At 50.7% G+C, this 15,856-nt stretch overlaps 1 protein-coding gene across 1 annotated transcript; it reads right to left on the reverse strand.

Moving 5' to 3' along the window:
• Nucleotides 1-247: 247 nt before the first annotated feature.
• NKX1-2 (NK1 homeobox 2) lies at nucleotides 248-2,962 on the reverse strand. The gene is made up of 2 exons (XM_068549124.1): nucleotides 2,752-2,962; nucleotides 248-984 (listed from the first exon to the last, which is right to left on the reverse strand). Exons 1-2 carry the CDS (start codon nucleotides 2,960-2,962, stop codon nucleotides 248-250), a joined length of 948 nt encoding a protein of 315 aa, XP_068405225.1.
• Nucleotides 2,963-15,856: the final 12,894 nt, after the last annotated feature.

A 15,856-nucleotide genomic window follows, 5' to 3' on the forward strand; every position in this document is an offset into this window, starting at 1 on the left:
CAGATCCTTGACCCCCTTTAGTGGACCGCGTGAATTCAAGGGTTCAGCGCGGCGGGGAGGCGGCAGGCGGCCTCTCCCTGCCCTCTGGCGGCGCCTCCCGGCAGCGGGAAGGGAAGGGGCGCGCAGACACCCGCGCACCAGGAGGGGGCAGTCCCTGCGCGCTGGCGCCCCTCCGTGGGGTGGGGACCACAAGTCCACGCCAATCACTGGTGAATCCGGACGAAGTGGGGCCCGAGGGGCTCCGGGTTCATAAATGTGGGGCGTAGAAAGGGGTCAGGTAGGAGGGCCCGAGGAAGGGCGCAAAGGAGCCCCTGGCGGCGGCGGCTGTCAGCGGGAAGGAGGCGGCGGCCGGGAAGAGGACGTTGGCCGCCGAGTAGGAGGGGAAAGTCTGGAAAGGATGCGCGGCCGGGCCCAGCTGACCCGGGCTGGCCCCCGCGCCGCCGCCGCCGCCGCCGCCGCCCGCCCCCGCCCCCGCCCCCGCCGACGTCCCAGGCTGGGGCGCGCCACCTCCCGCCTGCGCCGCGCCTTCGGCGCCGGGGTTCTGCTTCTTCCACTTGGTCCTGCGGTTCTGGAACCAAATTTTGACCTGCGTCTCAGTGAGGCTAAGCGATAGCGCGAGGTTCAGGCGCTCGCACACAGACAGGTAGCGCGTGGCCCGGAACTTGTTCTCCAAGGCCACCAGCTGCTCGTAGGTGAAGGCGGTGCGCGCGCGCCGCGGCTTGGAGCAGCTGGGCTCTGAGCGCCGGCGCCGGGGCCGCGGGGAGCCCGGCGAGCCCGGGGAGCCCGCGAGGCCGCCCGCGCTGCTCTCCGCCGCCACCGATGCCGCGGCCCGGGCCTCGGGGGAGCGCGTCCGGGCCTCCTGCAGGCGCGCAGTCCGCTCCCGCCGCCGCCGCCGCCCTACGTCCTCCACGTCCTCCTCCTCCGCCTCCTCCGCCTCCGAGCCCTCCAGGGGGGACGCCAAGCCGGCGCCTCGGCCCGCAGCATCTAGGGGAGAAGGGGACGGTGATCAGAAGCCCGGAGCTACCCGGCCGGTCCTGGTCCCCAGACCTGGTCCTTGTCCTCCCCAGAGCAGGCAGCTCTCTCTGCCCAACCCAGAGCCCAGCCCTGCCCCTCTCCGGAATTGCGCTCCCTGCCCTCACCCCCACGACCGCTCTTAGTTGCAAGCCCTTTCCAGGAGGTGGGGGTTAGGGTTGCAGTGCCCGCTTTCTCTTCACCCACCTACTACCTAGTAGGCGTCCGAGAAGTGTATTTCGAATGAATGAGTGACACTACGCATTAAGAAAAAATAACGACCTTATTGGACTACCTTATCTTTGTACATTAAGACATCTATATGTCAAGTGCATTTGGGGCTGTCTCCCCAGTCCCTAGAAGCCTATTTTGGCCTGGAACTGCCGGCAATTAAAAAAGAAGTTATTAAGCGCCCCCTCCTCCCTTTTAAAGTGAAATTCCCTCTTTCCCATCTTCTCTCTCCTGCCGTGTTAATAGAGTTTCAGATTTGTGCGGGGCCGGATCGATAGATGTCATCTATTAAAGGTAAGTTTTAATCGAACAATATTAGGATCAGACAGGGAAAGGGGGTTTGAAGTCGGTACCTGCAAGCTGCGGGCAGGAGATATGCAGGCGCCAGTAATAGAATATCGATCATGGGGGTGGGGAAAGGGGAGCGCGGCCCCTGCGAGGGGCGATCCGAACAATTAACAGGCAGACCGCCCAGGCCCAAGCGCAGCCGCCAGAGGCGCCCAGAGCCCCAGACAATCACCGCTAAACTTGGGGAAGGGAAGCGGGGGAGCTGCCGAGACTTCAAGCCTCTCCCTGACCTGAGCCCCCGATCTTTGGCGTCCTTCCAGGGAGCCTCGTGCCCACGCCTCACCCAACTTGGGTCCTGCTGTTTTTTGTCTTTCCTTTCAGACACAGACTTTCCTGGACCCCTCGTCAGGTGTCCTCCAGAGTTAGGAGTTGTTTTGTTTATTTGTTTGTTTTTGCCGCACGCGGCTTGTGGGATCCTAGTTCCCCCAGCAGGGATCGAACCCGTGTCCCCTGCAGTGGAAGGTGGAGTCCTAATCACTGGACCGCCAAGGAATTCCCAGAGTTAGTGGTTAAATCAAAAAGGGTTTCGGGGAGAAAGGACCAACAGCCTCCCGTCACCCCACCCCACTCCGGCCCCAGCCCAGTCAACGACTGGGTCTGGGGAGAGTGAGCGTGCGGGAGAGCGGAGTCTCTGGATGGTTGGAAGCGGGCCCTGGGTGCGAAAACCGGACATCACTGCCTACTAAGACTTTGGACACATGATTCAGCCTCAGCCTCCTCATCCTGAAAATGGAGAGACGATGCTGTCTACCTCGTTAAGGATGCTGTCTACCTCGCAGGTTCTGAAGTTTTTCCTGACTTTTATCCCAGTCTCTAGCCCAGGTCCTGGCACATAGGGGACAATTAAACGCCCAATAAATGAATGAGCCTGGACGAGGTGGGCGCTGGGTAAGAGTTTCCACTGCGAGTAAATCAGAGCTGGGGTGCTTGCTTGCTTAGCGGGTGAGCAGGGACAGGCTTCGGTGGCAAATCCCTGACCCGGGATGCTGGGGGCCCCCTTTCTGCGTCAGTTTAATTACGCGCCTGGTCCTGTGCGCCTTCTCCCCTTGGGGAAGACGCCGCTAAGGGCTACTCACCCGATCCACGGCTCTCCCTCCCACCTTCCCGTCGCATCACGTAAGCTGGGGCTTTCCGGGGCCGGAGGCCGCCTCGCATCCTTACCAGGCGTCTGTCGCTGCCGGGCCGGGTGCCGGCTGGAGTCCTTCCTTGCTTCGGCCTCTGCCAAACTTTTCTTGGCTTCCCGGGGAGCAGGGCGCACGGCTGGGAGCGCAGCGCGGGTGAATTTCTGAGGGTCCAGGATGTCCAGAACCGAGAAGGAGATCTTGTGGTGGGAGGGAGCCGCCTTGGCCCCGCCGTCCTGCCATGCTAGCATGCCCGCCGCCCGCGGGCCGGAGGCCGGCGGCGCGGAGTCCGGGATGGCCGCGCTCGGGCTTGCCTTCGGCTGTGGCTCGGCCGCAGTTCTCAGCCGGTAGGAGGGTCGGGGCGGCCAAGTGAAGCTGGGGAGGGGGGCGTGGAGGGGGGGCGTGGAGAGAGCCGCGGGGGGCTGAGCGCGGATTGGCACTTGGGCTGCCCAGGCCCCCGCCAAGTGCAGGGCGCGCTCGCAGCAGCCCCAAGACTAAGGCTCGGGGACCTCTAGCCTCGGCGAGGGGGCGCCTTCGTGAGTCTGCTGCGCGCTCCCGCCGGGACAGCGCCGCCGGCTCAGCGCTCCTCCGCCCGACCTGCGGGATCTCGGGGTGCGCGAGGGAGGGAAGTCCGGACGCTTTGGTCCCGGAGATCCTCCCAATACACCCACCCTGGCTTGGGCTGCGATTTGCACCCTTCCCCCAGTGCACCCGCCTTTGAATTGGAGATGCAATTGAGGCCAGCACTGATTACTTCAAGGCAATGCTCAACATATCTCCTGCCTCGCCAGTGAATCACAGTAATGGCCTCAGACCTGATCACCTCGGATTTAAAAGCCCTCATTTTCTCACAGTTTACAGTTTACAAAGCCCTTAGACCTGCGCGATCTCGTTTGATCCTCTGAGCATCCCTGTGCGGTGGGCGTGGCCTGGCAAGACTCTTATCCCAGCTTTAAGATGAGGAAATTAAGGTTCAAAGATGAGAAGTGACGTTGCCCAGGGTCACTGTTAGTCGGTGACAGAGTCTGGATTCGAACCCAGGTCTTCTTTCCCGGACCATTATTCTTTTCAGTACGTCCCGCTCGCTAGGAAATAACGAAAGAAAGTCCCGCACTGTGTCAGAGGCTTTCCCTTCCACTCTGGAGGTCAGAGGGCAGCAGGGGTTTTGGAGAGATGTCTGAGCCCCCACCAAGATGACTTGCCGCTTTGGAAACCTTGCGGGTTGAGGTCTCAGAGCCAGGTGAGATGCTCTGGTGAGGGCAGGTGAGCCAGGTGAGGGTGGCTGCCCTGGCCGGCAGAGACGCCAAGCACAGTGCCTGATGCCCTTCAGGCCTTCTTCAGAGTCACAGATTTGATCATGTGCACAGATGTTGGGTCTCTGGGAATCAGGTTGCATCTTTGACCCTCATCCTCCCCCTAGCCCCAAGAAGAAAAAGGTTAAAAGGTGTTTGCCCGGTTTGGATTTAAGATCAAAGAAGAGAGACAGTTGTAAAAGCTTCCATCTGCCCCACCAAGTCCCGTGGGCTGGTGCACATCAGTCCTCGCGGAAGCTTCCACCAGCCAGGCCCTTCTTAACATTCTTTTTTTCCCTTTTGTTGTTTGGGGAGCAGTCTGAGCGCTAAGCATTTATCTCAGCGGCAGATTCTGAGGCTTCTCCTACCCCTCTGCCCAGAACTACCTCTAAGGCTGTTGTCCCTTTCTTCCCTGCCCCATGGGGTTTCCAAACAATGACTTGGCAATTAAGATTGTCCGGTCAGGTAGGAGTAGGAAGGGGAGGAGAAACCTCACTGAAGTGCGGTGGGGGAGGAGGGAGGGGTGTGTGCTGCTAATCCCCTCCGTTATTGTAGAGAAGGTCTTACAGGCCAGCTTCTAGGAACTTTTCTCATTCAAACCTCGTGGCCCCTCCCAGAGGCGGCCACTGTATTCCCTGGGGACTTTAAAGCCCTGCTGAAATTCAAGCCAGCTTCAGTCCTAAAGCAGAGATGGATTGTGCTTTTAAAAGGAGATCAGAACAGGAAGTGCCCTGGCCAAGCCCAATGGACCACCTCCCATCAGAGGGAATGTGGGCCTTGGGAAAATCAAAGCAGGTGGCCATGGCACTAAACTGTGGTATCCAGAAACCTGGATTGCCAATCACAGAACCTTCCAGATCACAGATAGGGTACTTTGTTTTTTGTTCTGACAACTCTTTCTCACCCAGTTCTCACTTGATTAAAAAAAAAAACAAAAACCTTCTTAAACAACAAGATCCTAGTGTATAGCACAGGGGACTGTGTTCAATATCCTGTGATAAACCACAATGGAAAAGAATATGAAAAATAATGTATATATGTATAACTGAGTCACTTTGCTGTACAGCAGAAATTAACACAACATTGTCAATCAAGTATACGTCAATAAAATAAATATTTTTTAAAAAAATCTTTCTTTCCTTTCTCCCTCCCCAATGATCCCAGTCCCCTTTTACATTTTTCTACCCACATTCATATTTTTTCATATTTAGGTTCTTCAAGGTAGCTAGAAATAGATCTCTTTAAGGGAGCTCCAGAATGGACGTTTCTGGCTTCCCATGGTCCCTCTTCTTATCTGTTCTGTAAGAAATATTGAAACCACTTTCACAGGAAGGTAGGCTGGCATTCCAGAGGGCACCGAATACCCCCAACCAGAGGGACATGTGAGGCGCAGAAGCCAGGGCAGGCCAAACGTGGGTCATTTTCATTTCACTTTATCAATTGTCTCCAAAAATTTTGTTCAAATAATATGAATCATTTTTCCTTTGAGGTCCACAGGTGTTAAATATAGAAAAGGAGCAGAAAGAGTAGAAGCAACAAATTGGAAAGTCAGGAACACATAAAGGCCATGTGCTTTAAGACGGTGAATCTTTAAGAACTCCTATTAGTTGTCTTTCTTTTTTCCTTGTCCTTTATTTTTCCTTTATTTTTGATATGTGTGTTCAGTGCAGCACAAGGTGATGTGAACCCTTGCACTCAGGACTTGGCATCTGGAGACATGCCACCGGAAACACCGCGGTGTCTCCCATCCACATTGCAGGAGTAGAAAATGCGCCCTCTTATTCACCCAACTTAAAGAGAAGCACCCCACCCAAAGAACAGGTTAAATTCTTCAATTTGGTGAGGGGAGGGGGTGCCTTGGGGAATTGTGTTTCTGGCCACCTGCTTTGTAAATGACTAGAGGCAGTGAGACTTCATATAGGAACCGTTTGGAGATGTGTTGACTTGCTAACGTCCTCATGCGTGTATTTATACACAAGGTGTTCCTATATAATAAGGATATCCATAGCCAGCAAGCCACTTTCCCCCGTGCACGGAGTTGATTTGTGTTTTCAGCGTGGGCATTAAAATTCCGCCTGAGTGCTGTCTTTAAATTGCTTTGATGCTAGGTGGGTTCCATCCCTGACCTGTCCTGATGGCAAGTGATGGCTGTAACAAGCTCGGGATCAATATTCATAGCGGGTGTCCTGGGCTGATAACACTATCCAAGACAATGTTCACTATCAGTGCAGACAGCTGAGATATTGCGCCATTAGGGATGTCGTGTTAAATAACCTGATCCATTTCTGGGGCTATTTAATGAATTTCACAGTTTAGATAGTATCTTTAAGGAGAAGGCAAAGTCTATTCCAGAGGCACTGATGCAAATCAATGGTGCCAAGCTTCCCGACCTATTCCACAAACAAAGTGGCCTATAATTCCAGCACAGCCTTGAGAAGCTGCTGCCTGAGCCGTGAACAGTGTTAACAATGGAAAGAATTTGCAGTATATGCAGAGGGAGAGCACTCTTCCGAGCTGTGTTAAAGCACCTTAGATAAAATCTTATGCTCCTGAAATAAAATACAACTTAAATTCTCTAGGTAAAACCCTGCAGTTTGGGCCAGCCCACGGGGTAGGACATTAATGCCAAGAGACAGCTTCATAAGGCACATCTTGGTGACAAAGGGGGAGTGGTGAACCGCGTACTTCTTTAACTGAAATCTGGCTGCAAAGTGGGAGGGGCGAGGCACTGGATGTTAAAAAGAAACTACTGAGAGCAGCAGAATCAGTTGTTAAATGTTTACTTGACTCTGTACCTCTTGTTGCTGGAGAGTTCATTTACAATTAAAGGCTAGTTTACCATTTCCCCTCAGGGCTTTGAACTCTGGCTGCCAAACAGAGCAAGTATTCCTTTTAAAAACCTACTTCGGAGACTTTGATTTGTGAAAGCTTAAAGTGTAGCCTTCCCACCTGTCCCCAGTCTGCAACCAAAATAAAAATGTTTACTTAATATATCTTGCTTTAAGAAATCAGTATTTCTTTTTGGAAATCAACAGGTTAAAAAAAAATGAATTTCTTTATTTCAGAAATTTGGAGGAAGCATCAAAGAAGGTGATAAAACAATGGGAGGGGGTATTGTCCTGATAGCGACAATTAGTATTAACAATAATTGCTCTTCTTTCTTGGGCACTTGCTCTGGACCAGGCACTTGGCTAAGCTTTTGCTTATTTTGGGTTATTTCATTTAACCCTCCTCATGCACGACCCCATGAAGCAGGCACTCTTGTATCCCCAATTTACAGTCGAGAAAACCAAGCTTAAGAGCAAGTTTGCCCACGACCCCAGAGCTAGGAAGTGGTGAAGTTGAGATTTGAACCAGGGAAGTGAGATTTCAGAGCCTGGTTCAGTAAAGTTCTTCTCTTAAAGGAAGTCACATTCCTGCCCCAGGGTGAAGTCCAATTGTAGACATTTATCAAACGGCTTTCCTTCAAAGTTACACACAGAAATGAGATATGGAAAAGGACCTCTGAGAAAATGACTTGAGCCCAGGCACTGCCTGGGAGGATACCGTGGTGCAGGTTTTGGGATGCAGTTTTGGAAGCTCTTGCATTCAGTGTTTTCTAACGTTTTAAGATATTCCCAGGAGAAACCCAAGAGAAGGGAATTGCCAGGCAAACCAAATTGCTCTGGGCATCTGGAAAAGTAGAGACATGTCATTGGGAGAAAGAGAATGGGGGGAAAATGCCAAGTGACAAGCTGAGGACATATGAGGAGAGAATTGGGGAAGGACAGAGGCAGAAGGAACAGGGACACAATGCAGGCTCTTTCTGACCGTGAGTATCATACGCCATGTTCATACCGTACAAAGAGAGGCACAGGCAGAATATAGACAAGGGAGAAAGGTAGGGCTTGGCAAGTGTATGAAGCACTTGCTTCCTGGTTGAATGGAGACCTGTATGATCTATCATTCTTGGGTGATTTCCTGCAAGGCAGGGGACAAAGTCCTCTGTTCCCCACCTCTGTGCCCAAATTTCATGCCTTCAATCTTTTTTTTTTAATTGAAGTATAGTTGATTTACAATGCTGTGTTTGTGTCTGGTATACAGCAAAGTGATTCAGATATATATGTATTCAGATATATATATATTTTTCGTATTCCTTTCCATTTTGGTTTATTACAGGATATTGAACATAATTCCCTGTACTATACGGTAGGACCTTGTTGTTTATCTATTTTATATATAGTAGTTTGTATCTGCTAATGCCAATTTCCTAGTTTATCCCTCCCCCACCTCCTTTCCCCTCTGGTAACCATAAGTTTGTTTTCTATGTCTGTGGGTCTGTTTCTGTTTTGTAAGTAAGTTCATTTGTATCTTATTTTATTTTATATTTTATTTTATTTTTATTTTTTAAAACTTTTGGCCATACCAAGTGGCGTGCGGGATCTTAGTTCCCTGACCAGGGATTGAACCCGCTCCTCCTGCAGTGGAAGTGCGGAGTCTTAACCACTGGACCGCCAGGGAAGACCTGTATCATATTTTAGATGCCACATGCAAGTGATATCATATGATATTTGTCTGTCTCCGTCTGACTGACTTAGTATGATAATCTCCAGGTCCCTCCATGTTGCTGCAAATGGCATTATTTCGTCCTTTGTTATTCGTGCCTTTAATCTTTTCCTGGCCTCCCTGCCTCCAGCCTTGCTGCCCCAGCAGGCTGTTCACCTCACATGGGTATGCAAACTCCTGGAGTACCTGCGACTCACGTTGCAGGGCTGCTGGTCCTCCACCTGGTGGATGGTGCCCTTGCAGGAAGGCTGATCAGCACTGCCAGATCTCCACATTGCCTCAAAGAAACTGGAAATCTGACCTCTTACGTGACATCTCCAATGCTGGTAATCAATTCACAGTGTTGAAAATCAGGCCATCAGAAACAGGTCTGTGGGTCACAAGTTTGCCACTCCAGCCATGCATATGTCAAGTGACCCCACCTTCACTGTTTGGGTGTTTCCATGGCTACTGTGGTTCGTGGGGTGAAGATTAAAGACCCCTGCGCTGAATGCCAGGCTCTTCACTATCTCTTCCAGCTGCTTGTGCAGCCTTGGTCCCTGGACAGGCTAGGCTCTGGGTAAGATGTGTGTGGGTCCCCTGCCCATGCACGCTACCTTCTCAGAGACCCTGGCCAGCCCTGATGTCCTGGCGAGTGGGCAGTGGGCTTCCATCCAGCCTGGGTGGACATCTCTTGCTTTTCGGGATCAGCATCCTCATCCCCTGTTCTGGTACTGGTAATTTGACTCTGCTCAGATATCCCCCTTACATGTGGTAGTGGTGGGATCGCCAATCAAGGGCCCCAGGGTGGGAGTGGCCTCCTGCAGGACCAATCAGGCTCTCTCCCACAGGAATCTGAAGCAGAGTGACTGACACTGGCTTGGGGCCGCTTCATCCTAGCAGCAATGCCTGAAAGAAACCCTTTGCTATTTCCCACTCCTGGAGTTGATGGTTCTGGTACTTTCTGAGGTCTGGTTGTTGAGCATTTCCTTTGCTTCTGTAAATTGCCTTAAAGCCTTCCCAACTCTCCCGTTGCTGCCCCTTTCCCCATTTTGGAATTCAATTAGCTGGGGTCAAAGAACCCTGCCTGGCATACAGACTGCCTGGTCCTGAGACTGTCCTGAAGCCAGGGCCACACAGCATTTGTCTTTGTGCCCGTTAGCACCTGGCACTTAGCAGGTTGAAGAGTTGAAAGGAATAAACTGTGGCCTAACAGCATAAACCCAATGTTCCTCAGTCTGATTAAGATAGATTGGAAACCCCACACCTAAAGAGGGGGTGCAGACTGAGCTGAAAATAAGAATGAGATCCAGAAATGTTTAGCTATGGATATAGTTTTATAGCGGATCCAACTTCCTCAGGGGAAATCCCATGAGTTTGTTGCACAACCTTATGCTTTTATGCTGGGCAACCGTGCTCTTTGCAAAAGAAAACTGCAGGGACAGAAGAGATGTGAGGAAAGAGGTTATTTATTCCCCTTCCACCCAGCTACAGGTCAGCAATTGCCACATTCCTGAACCAAAGGCCACAGCTCTCCTGCAGCTACAGGTCTTATATGGTTGTAGTAAGAACTCAGGCCTAGGGGTGGTGAAGCTTCTACTGTTGCCAGCCTCTGAGGACAAGAGTTTTGCTGCTCTCCCTTACCCCTGCCCCCACCTTCCTAAAGAAAAAGCGTCTCATGGGAGTGTACGGATGGTCTAATGCCAGATCCTAATAACTCAGAGACTGATTTAAAGCCACGAACTCCCCACCCTTTGTACAAACACAGAACAGGCTCCATGGCCAAAGAAAGGCTGAAGAAACATGGAAATCCTGGGAAAGTGTCACTCCCAAACCTTTGCCCACGTGGCTCAGAAGCACTTGAGCAGATAGCCTGAGCCTCCCCTCACTGTCTGTTCGGAGACCCTGCCAAGCAACCACCGGAAGTAGGGGAGAAGCAGGCGAGGAGCATCATTTACAACTTCGACAATCAGCACCTCTGTTAATAACGCGCACATATGAGGGCAATATCCTGGATGTGCTGTTTTTCTGCAAAGTGATTTTTTTTTTTTTTTAGCTGCGTTGGGTCTTTGTTGCTGCATGCGGGCTTTCTCTAGATGCCGCGAACGGGGGCTACTCTTCGTTGTGGTGCACTGGCTTCTCACTGCGGTGGCTTCTCTTGTTGCAGAGCACGGGCTCTAGGTGTGCAGGCTTCAGCAGTTGCAGAGCACGGGCCTTAGAGCACGCGGACTCCAGTAGTTGTGGCGCGCGGACTCCAGAGCTCAGGCTCAGCAGTTGTGGCTCAAGGGCTTAGCTGCTCTGCGGCATGTGGGATCCTCCTGGACCACGGATCGAACCCATGTTTGCTGCATTGGCAGGTGGATTCTCAACCACTGCACCACCAGAAAGTCCGAGTGATATTTTTTTAGGAAAAAGAAAAAATCACAGAGTCATAGATCACCAGAGCTGCCAGAGGTCATTCTGGAGTCTAGAATCTAGACGCTGCTTACTTAAAGGAAGGTCTGTGGCCCAGCAGCTTGTTGGAAATGCAGACTCTCAGGTTTCACCCGAGACCTACTGAATCAGAATATGCATTTTAATAATGTCCCCCAGGTAATTCACATGCACCCTAAAATTTGCGAAACACTGATCTAGATCTGAAGGGCAGCAGCAGCAGCGTTGCTTGGGGACCTGCTGGAAATGCAGGCTCTCAGGCCCATCCCAGTCCTCCTGCCTCCAAACCTGTATTTTAATAAGCCCTCCAGGTGATTCTAATGCGCACTAAAGCTGGAGAGACACTTCTGGATCAATGGATCTCTACTTTTTTTTTTTTCACTAAAGCCCACCGTGATAAGACAGAACTCCTTGGCTCATGTAGGCCTCCCTTGGTCTGGTTTCACTTTCCAGGGAAAACAGACTTTGGTCAGAATAAAGGGTCTCTGCGGGTAGTAGACACCTGCTAATCTTGCCTGCACGGTGTCTCTTCCTGCTTTCTCTTTCTCTTAGTCTGTTTGGGCTGCTAAAACAAAATACCACAGGCTGAGGGGCTTATACACAACAGAAATTTATTGCTCACAGTTCTGGAGGCTGGGAGTCCAAGATCAGGGTGCCAGCATGTTCGGGTTCTGGGGGGAACCCTCTTCCAGGTTGCAGACAGCCGACTTCTTACTGCGTCCTCACATGGTGGAAGGAATGAGCTAGCTCTCTGGGGTCTCTCTTTTTATTTATTTATTTATTTATTTATTTATTTATTTATTTATTTATTTATTTATTTATTTATTTATTTATTTTTGGCTGTGTTGGGTCTTCGTTGCTGTGCGTGGGCTTTCTCTAGTTGCGGCGAGCAGGGGCTACCCTTCGTTGCAGTGCGTGGGCTTCTCATTGCAGTGGCTTCTCTTGTTGCAGAGCACGGGCTCTAGGCGCGCAGGCTTCAGTAGTTGTGGCACGCGGGCTTAGCTGCCCCGCGGCATGTGGGATCTTTCCAGACCAGGGCTCAAACCTGTGTTCCTCGCATTGGCAGGTGGATTCTCATTTTTTTTTTTTTTTAATTTATTTTTGGCTGCATTAGGTCTTCGTTGCTGTGTGTGGGCTTTCTCTAGTTGCGGTGAGCGGGGGCTACTCTTTGTTGCAGTGTGCCGGCTTCTCATTGCGGTGGCTTCTCTTGTTGCAGATCACGGGCTCTAGGCGCGCGGGCTTCAGTAGTTGTGGCATGCGGGCTCAGTAGTTGTGGCTCGCGGGCTGTAGAGCACAGGCTCAGTAGCTGTGGCGCACGGGCTTAGTTGCTCCGTGGCATGTGGGATCTTCCTGGACCAGGGCTCGAACCCGTGTCCCCTGCATTGGCAGGCGGATTCTTAACCACTGCGCCACCAGGGAAGTCCCGGGGGTCTCTTTTATGAGGGCACTAGTCCCAATCATGAGGGCTCCAACCTCATGACCTAATCACCTCCCAAAGACCCCGCCTCCTAATACCATCACCTTAAGGGTTAGGATTTCAGCACATGATTCTGTGAGAACATTAACTTTCAGACCATAACACTCTCGTTACAACGCCCTGCCTTTTGCTGGGGGCATTCCTCCCCCATTCTATGTGGCCGTGGTGAGGCTGTACTCAAGTGCCCCTCCTTGGCACCTAAGTCAGGCTGCATCATAACAGTACCTCTTCCCTCTGAACACAGACATGAGGGCCAGTCAGAGTTCTTTCTGCAACTATCAGGCCAAATTGAGGAAAATGTTCTTTGCCATGTGGTTTACTCAGGGCTCTGTGGCCTGGAACTGCCACAGCCCTCCCTCCCCACTGCCTAGAGAGAGCCTGGCCACACAGAGAGAAGGAAGTGAGCCCAGAGAAGGGGGCAGAGCCAAGAAATGGAGAGTCAGAGAGCCCAGAACATCACCATTCGAGCCTTAGAACCAGCTACATCTGAAGCCATCAATTGCTAGACTGGTTACAAGAGCCAATAAGTTCCTTTTAAATTTAAGCCATTTGCAATTGGGTTTCTGTCACTGGCAACCAAAGAGTCCTAGCTAATACAAGCAAGTCTGGAAGGATTATACACACATCTACTACAGCAAAAGAGGATTGGAAGGATTCATATTTAAGCTGAAATTCAGACATGATTTGTAGACTTGTTATTGGAAATGTAAGAGGCCAATCTCTTACGTCCCTGCACACTGGAGTGTTAATGTGCCACTTGACTAGCTCTGGCCCAAAAGATATAAACAAGAATCTATTGGGTCTGGATTCTGGGGCAGCTTTTGTTTTTCCTGGTATAAAGGGCAAGACTCAGTTGTCACAGGCCCTTTTCCCTTTTCCTTTCCTTTCTTTCCTGAAATGCAGACATGATGCCTGGGGGTACAGCAGACATCTTGACAGCATGAGGGTGAAAGCCTAAGGATGGTGAAGCAGAAAATTGGAAGTAGACTATTTCCTGATGTTCCTGGGAACTGCTGTACCTGCCCAGGGCTGACTTCCTCTTGGCTTCTTGATATATGAGAAAGAGTAAGTCTATCCGGTTGAGCGACTATAGGTGGGTTTCTGTTACATGCAGCCAAAACAACTCTAACTTATACAGTGCCCTTCTATTACATCCAAAGAAAGGTCGTGGACTTTTGGGTTAGGTCTGAGCCCACACTTAGAGAGGTCTGTTGCCTTGGACCAACATGTCATTCTTCAGGTGAGAGACTCGGGTCCCTGTATTCATTTCCTATTATTGCTGTAATAAATTACCACAAACTTTGTGGCTTAAAAACCACAAATTTGTTCTCTTACAGTTCTAGAGGCAAGAAGTCCTAAAATCAAGGTGTTCTCAGGGCTGTATTCCTCTGGAGGCTGTAGGGGAGAATCCATTTCTTCGCCTTTTCCAGCTTCTAAAGGCTGCCTACATTTCGTGGCTCATGGCTCCTTCGTATTCAAGCCCAGCAGCGTAGCATTTTCAAATCTCTCTCTCACCTCGGCATGATGTGTTGTCATGTCTCCTCTGACTCTTCTCCTGCCTCCCTCTTTCCTTTATAAGGACTCTTGTGATTAGATCGAGCCCATGTGGATCATTCTGGATAAGCTCACATTTCCAGATCTTTAGCTTAATCACATCTGCAAAGTCCCCTTTGCCATGTGAGGTAACACACTCACAGGTCCTGGGAAGTAGGACGTGGGCATCTTCAAGGAGCCATTATTCTGTCTCCATAATCTTAGATATAGAAAGTGATTTGCCCAAGGTCATGCCCAGCTAATGGGAGAGGAGAACTACGTGTGGACTGACCACCACAGGCAGAAGTGCCCTTTCTCCTCTTCCTCTTTGGCATGAAGCTAAAGCCCAGCCATGCTTCAAGGTCCATTTCAGGCTGCCCCTCTGCTCAGAAACCACAGCTGCCCTCCACAGCCCACAGAGTCCATCGTCTTGGCTGTGTCTGTCACTCACTGGCACTCTGCACACGTTTGATCAGTGATCTTAAAAGTGTACGTCTTGTTCTCTGCCCAGTCTTGACTCAAAGGCAAAGAACACACTTTAGACCTTTTTGGACCCTGGGACCCACTGAGCCCACAGAGTTGAAGTTCTATACATGGGTGATGTATGGCTCATGATGATTGTGGTAGATTATCCAGACTGACTCACTCAGTTCCTGTACCACAGAATCTGGAATGCAAACACTGCATTTCCCAGACTCCCTTGCAGGTTGGACTAGGTTCCACCAAGCCAGACATGGTGAAAGTGAGATGGTGACCATAGGTGGAGAGAGAGAATTCTCTGAGGCTATGGTGGGTGGATTTGATTCTTTCGGGGCAGTACTATCAGGTCCCTGTCATCTTAAGAGCCAAGTGATGGGGCAGTAGTCTCAGTGAAACAATGAAATTGGGCATTTCTCAGAGCTGCACGGCTCTTTGCTGTGCAGTACTTGAGCTTGGTTACCCAGTCCCCCTGGAAATCTGTAAGCTCCTTGATGCCTTGTATAAACATACCCCTCTAGCTGGAGAAGTTTCTATTGTCTGCAGCTAATAACCATGATTTTTATTTTATTTATTTATTTTTGGCTGCATTGGGTCTTCTTTGCTGTGTGTGGGCTTTCTCTAGTTGCAGCGAGCGGGGGCTACTCTTCATTGTGGTGCTCTGGCTTCTCATTGCGGTGGCTTCTCTTGTTGCGGAGCTCAGGCTCTAGGCGCGGGGGCTTCAGTAGTTGTGGCACACGGGCTCAGTAGTTGTGGCTCACAGGCTCTAGAGTGCAGGCTCAGTAGCTGTGGCGCACGGGCTTAGTTGCTCCACAGCATGTGGGATCTTCCCGGACCAGGGCTTGAGCCTGTGACCCCTGCATTGGCAGGCAGATTCTTAACCACTGCGCCACCAGGGAAGCCCAAGAACCATGATTAATATGAGGTCTCATATTCATTTCTCCTCCAACCAGATTGTAAATCCCCAAAGGGCAGGAACTATATTTTATATTTCTCCTGTAAAATCAGCAGAGTACACAGTTTTCCTAGTAAACTTATCAACATGACATGCACGATTCATTGAACTGGGTTACAGTTCTAATATTCTGATGAATTCTTCATCCCATCTGTGAATCAAGAGCCTGAAACAAAATGGCTACCCTAATATGGTCTTCTTTTGAAACCTTAAAGTTAAGTCAGGCTAAGAGAAGTCAATTTTTAAAAAAAATACATTTATTTATTTTATTTATTTTTGGCTGCATTGGGTCTTTGTTGCTGTGCACAGGCTTTCTCTAGTTGCGGCGAGCGGGGCTACTCTTCATTGCAGTGCGCGGGCATCTCATTGCGGTGGCTTCTCTTGTTGCGGAGCATGGGCTCTAGGCGCGCAGGCTTCATTAGTTGTGGCACGTGGGCTCAGTAGTTGTGGCGCA

Source organism: Eschrichtius robustus, chromosome 7, assembly GCF_028021215.1.
Source record: "Eschrichtius robustus isolate mEscRob2 chromosome 7, mEscRob2.pri, whole genome shotgun sequence".
In the NCBI taxonomy this organism is placed as follows: domain Eukaryota; kingdom Metazoa; phylum Chordata; class Mammalia; order Artiodactyla; family Eschrichtiidae; genus Eschrichtius; species Eschrichtius robustus.